This window comes from Psammomys obesus, unplaced genomic scaffold (genome assembly GCF_907164565.1).
Source record: "Psammomys obesus unplaced genomic scaffold, mPsaObe1.curated_primary_1811, whole genome shotgun sequence".
NCBI lineage: Eukaryota > Metazoa > Chordata > Mammalia > Rodentia > Muridae > Psammomys > Psammomys obesus.
The window spans coordinates 13,049,251-13,053,014 of record NW_026596039.1 but is presented as its reverse complement, the minus strand read 5'-3'; the positions used below and the strand labels follow the sequence as shown (position 1 = coordinate 13,053,014).

At 47.5% G+C, this 3,764-nt stretch overlaps 1 protein-coding gene across 1 annotated transcript in view; it reads left to right on the top strand.

The window, feature by feature from the left end:
• The window catches only part of Pou2af2 (POU class 2 homeobox associating factor 2), a 44,278-nt gene extending 41,427 nt beyond the window's left edge, over positions 1-2,851 (top strand). The window contains exons 5-6 of the mRNA XM_055622064.1: positions 1,056-1,354; positions 2,450-2,851. Of these exons, the coding sequence (XP_055478039.1) occupies positions 1,056-1,354; positions 2,450-2,851 (701 nt within the window). The remainder of the gene's footprint in view (positions 1-1,055; positions 1,355-2,449) is intronic.
• Positions 2,852-3,764: the final 913 nt, after the last annotated feature.

Here is a 3,764-nt window from a genome sequence, read left to right as displayed (position 1 = left end):
ATGGATGGATGGATGGATGGATGGATGGATGGATGGATGGATGGATGAAAATTAAAATAAAAATAAAGCCTTTTCTGCAACAATATTGTCTCAGGGCAAGCCATCTACTGATGCAGGCTAGGTGAAGATCACATGATGGTGAAGATCAGTGTCCAATAAATAAATAGATAAATGAAGACGGTACACTTGTCCTTGGCTTGAGGTGGGATATGTGTCATCTTATCTAGAGAGATATTATCTCATGTAAAAAGTCCAGAAGCAACCCTTGGAAACAGTCCTGTATGCTACGAGATGTTGTTCAAAAGCCATGGGAAAACGTTTATAGTTCCATCAAAAGGCGTTGATTCCAAACATTCCAGTTTCATTCTCTTGCTTGTGACAAACACCATGACCAAGAGCAACCTTTAGGAGAAAGGGGATTATTTAGGCTTCCAAATTACTGCCCATCGTCGGGGGAGGTCAGGGCAGGAACTTGAAGCAGAAAGCACGGATGAATGTCAGTAGCCGACTCACTGGCAGGCTTACACTTAGTTCTCTTACATAGCCCAGGGCGACCTGCCTAGGGAATGGGGCCTCCCACAGTGGGTACCCCCCCACATCAATTAACAATCAATGAAATCCCTCATGTACATACCCTCAGACCAACCTGATAAAGACACTCATTCGAGACTCTTTGCCAGTGGTTCTAGGCTATGTCAGGTTGACAGCTAATGCTGAGAAGGACACCATAGGAAGGAATTCTTTAACTTATCTCTCTGTGCCACTTCCTAGAAGTATCTGGACCTGGAAGACACATGATAAATCATTATCTCAGTGATGTTATTGTACATATAACATGACTTCATCCTTAAGCCAGACTGGACTTAAACATGTCTGTTTGGGATGAAAGAGTGACGCGGGAATATTGCATGCCGTTCAAGACATGTATGTTTCTTTGTTAACAGTGGTGTCGGGCACATGTGGGTACCATCTTTCCACACGACACCAATGCAGGCCGCAATGCTCTGAACTTCCTACTTGAAACTTGTGCCCGATTCTCTTTCATTCGGCTGCAGGATCACCAGTCATGTCTGGCTACTACGGTGTCAGGAGGTCTTTCCTGTCTGATTCGGACTTCCATAGCGGCAAACAGTTCTCCAATGACCTCTACACCTCCAGCACCACCAAGCCCTTTGCCTGTGAATCCTCCGCTGGGCAGAGTCACACAGGCCTGCTGGAGTCCTACCTAGCAGAGCCCTATGGAGACTACCGCCCACCAGCGCTGACCCCGACACCGGGTTCCCTGTTCGGCACCTCAACTCTGCCGCCGCTCCTGCCACCTCCTTTCCCCAGTGACCCAACTCACTTTGTGTGTGTGAGTATGGCTATTTCACGTGTGGGGAGGAAGGGGAGGCCCCAGCTCCTGCAGCCCAGCCCTCATACGTGTTAACCGAGCTGATGCCAGTTGGATGCTCGGGGATTCCTTCGGCTTCTTTGATCACCCCTGGAGGTGCCGGGTCAGGCTGGCTCTTCTGGGGCACCTCTGAGGGGGTCTTTCTCAAAGATCACATCAACCAAGTCATCAAAAGCGCCCATCTAGGGTTTTGAACCAGGGGCCCCTAAGATAAATTCATGTTCGTTTTTGTTATTATTCTATGGTTTACTGAATGCTCCCCACCTGTTAGTGCAAGAGTCTTCAGGCCTTTGTGACCCCCGAAGAAGTCAAGTCTAGATAGCATTAGATAAGCTCCCCCAAGAGATGAACAGAGCTTCCTCTTCCGCTTCCTTTCCAGGCCCGCTGCTCCAGCTTCTTCACAACCCGCCCCCTACCTTGTTCTCTTTTGATCCCTCCAAAGAGCTAAGCTCAGAGAGCTCTAAAAGCTGCTAATAGTCCTTTGACCGAAACCTGTAAAGCCTCCTGCCACAATGGGCTGAGTTGATGAGGCTGGAATTTTAGACAAAGAGGGTGGGACAGGGAATTAACCTCCTTCTGTGACAAGAACTTTTACCGGCCTTTGTTCATTTAAGGCTTGCAGCAGCTCCTCAAGAAATCTGTGCCCCATTTCTCAGATGAACAGTTCAGTGTCAGGAGGGTGATGGGTGGGTGGTACTGTGAATGAACGCAGTCCTCCCCAAGAAAAGCACCGTTGAGCAGGTAGGGTGCACCCACCCCAGGTGGTTCTAGAGCCCATGTCATTGTAAGGCTACTTCACCAAACCAGAACTGGGTGCTGCCTTCCCCTGCTTGTGTAAAGAGGAATGTGGGGCTTAGAGCAACATCCACAAGTAGAAATTAACTCCGATTTTCCTGGATTGGGTCAGACCCCGGGGGAAAAAGCTGCCTGGCCGGTGGGCTTCAGCAGCAGCAAGGGAAGACCAAGGCTTCTCTGGATGCCTCAGTCCAGTGGCAGCGCTGTGTCCTCCGAGCATCAGTTAAATGCTAATTCCTGTGCCATTGCCATTCTCTTTAGAGAGACTCCTGGGAACAGACGGTGCCAGACGGTCTCAGCCAGCCAGACCCTGTGCCTGCGGATGCCCTGCAGACCTTTCCACCCAGCAGCAGCTGTCTCTCTCAGCTGGAGTCAGGAAGCAGCACCCAGCACAGGAGCATGGGTTGGGGGCCGTCTCTCGCGGGGGCTCAGTCCTACTCAATGCATGCACTGGAGGACCTGCCCCACACTCCAGCGTACCCCACTCCCCCTCCCTACCCCTTCACTTCTTTCATGACAGTGTCAAATGACCTCCCACCCAAGGTGGTGCCCCTCTCCCTAGAGGAGGGCTCAGATGCCTCTTCCCTTCATGATCCTTCACCTTGGACGAAAGAAGATGGCAGCATGGCCTGGGGCTCTTATGAATGCCGGAGAGCTTACTGAGACAAAGGCCAGAGGACTCCTGCGTTCTTATGGGAGTTGGACTGTGTGTCCACAGTTTGTTCTAGGTGTGCTAGGCCATCCAGAACTGGATTTTCAGTTTAAGCCATAATTCTGCCAGTGCTAATTGACAATGGCATTCCTCTCTGTTCTTATTCACTATAAACACCCCTACAAAACACCAGTTTCAGTCAAATGTTTTGTGAATCACATCCTAATGAGATAACATTACAGGAAGGCCACTTTAGAACTTTGGTAACCCATTTTATTCTGAATTTTCTGTTACCTTTGAAGTGCCATTTTTTTTGGCACTGGTTATTTTTTTTTCTTATATTACATTAAAAACTTTATGCAGATCATAAAACATAATGATTTTCCTGTCTAATTTTTATTAGTTGTAAACCATGTGTAATTAGCAAAAGAAAAGGGAAACGGTATGATGCAATTTGGAGAAAGTAAAACAAAACTCACTTTATGTAACACGTGACTTTAAAGTGTGCAGCGTTATACACATTTCCCTTATTACAGGGACTTGTAAAGGCCCAGTAAAAAGAAATATATGGCACCCGATATGAATGCTTTATTGTCAATAAACTAGGAGGAGGTCAGGAGATCGGCTTTGTAAATGTAAAGTTTTACCCAGGATGCCCAAATGTTATTTCAGAATCCCCCACCATAAAAGGCTGATCAGTGGGAGCTTTGCTTAAACTAGGGAGAATCTGACTAATGGAATAAATTTACATTTACCAAAGTGGCTGAGTACAATGGGCATTTAATGATCAATAAAACAATTCATGTATTTCCAAAAAAAAAAAAAAAGTGGATGGTAGGATTAGGCTCTTGCAAGCAGCAAACAGAACACCGAGAGGCAAAGGAGCGTTGAGAAAGGGCATGCTGCCAGGCAAGGGTCATCTCC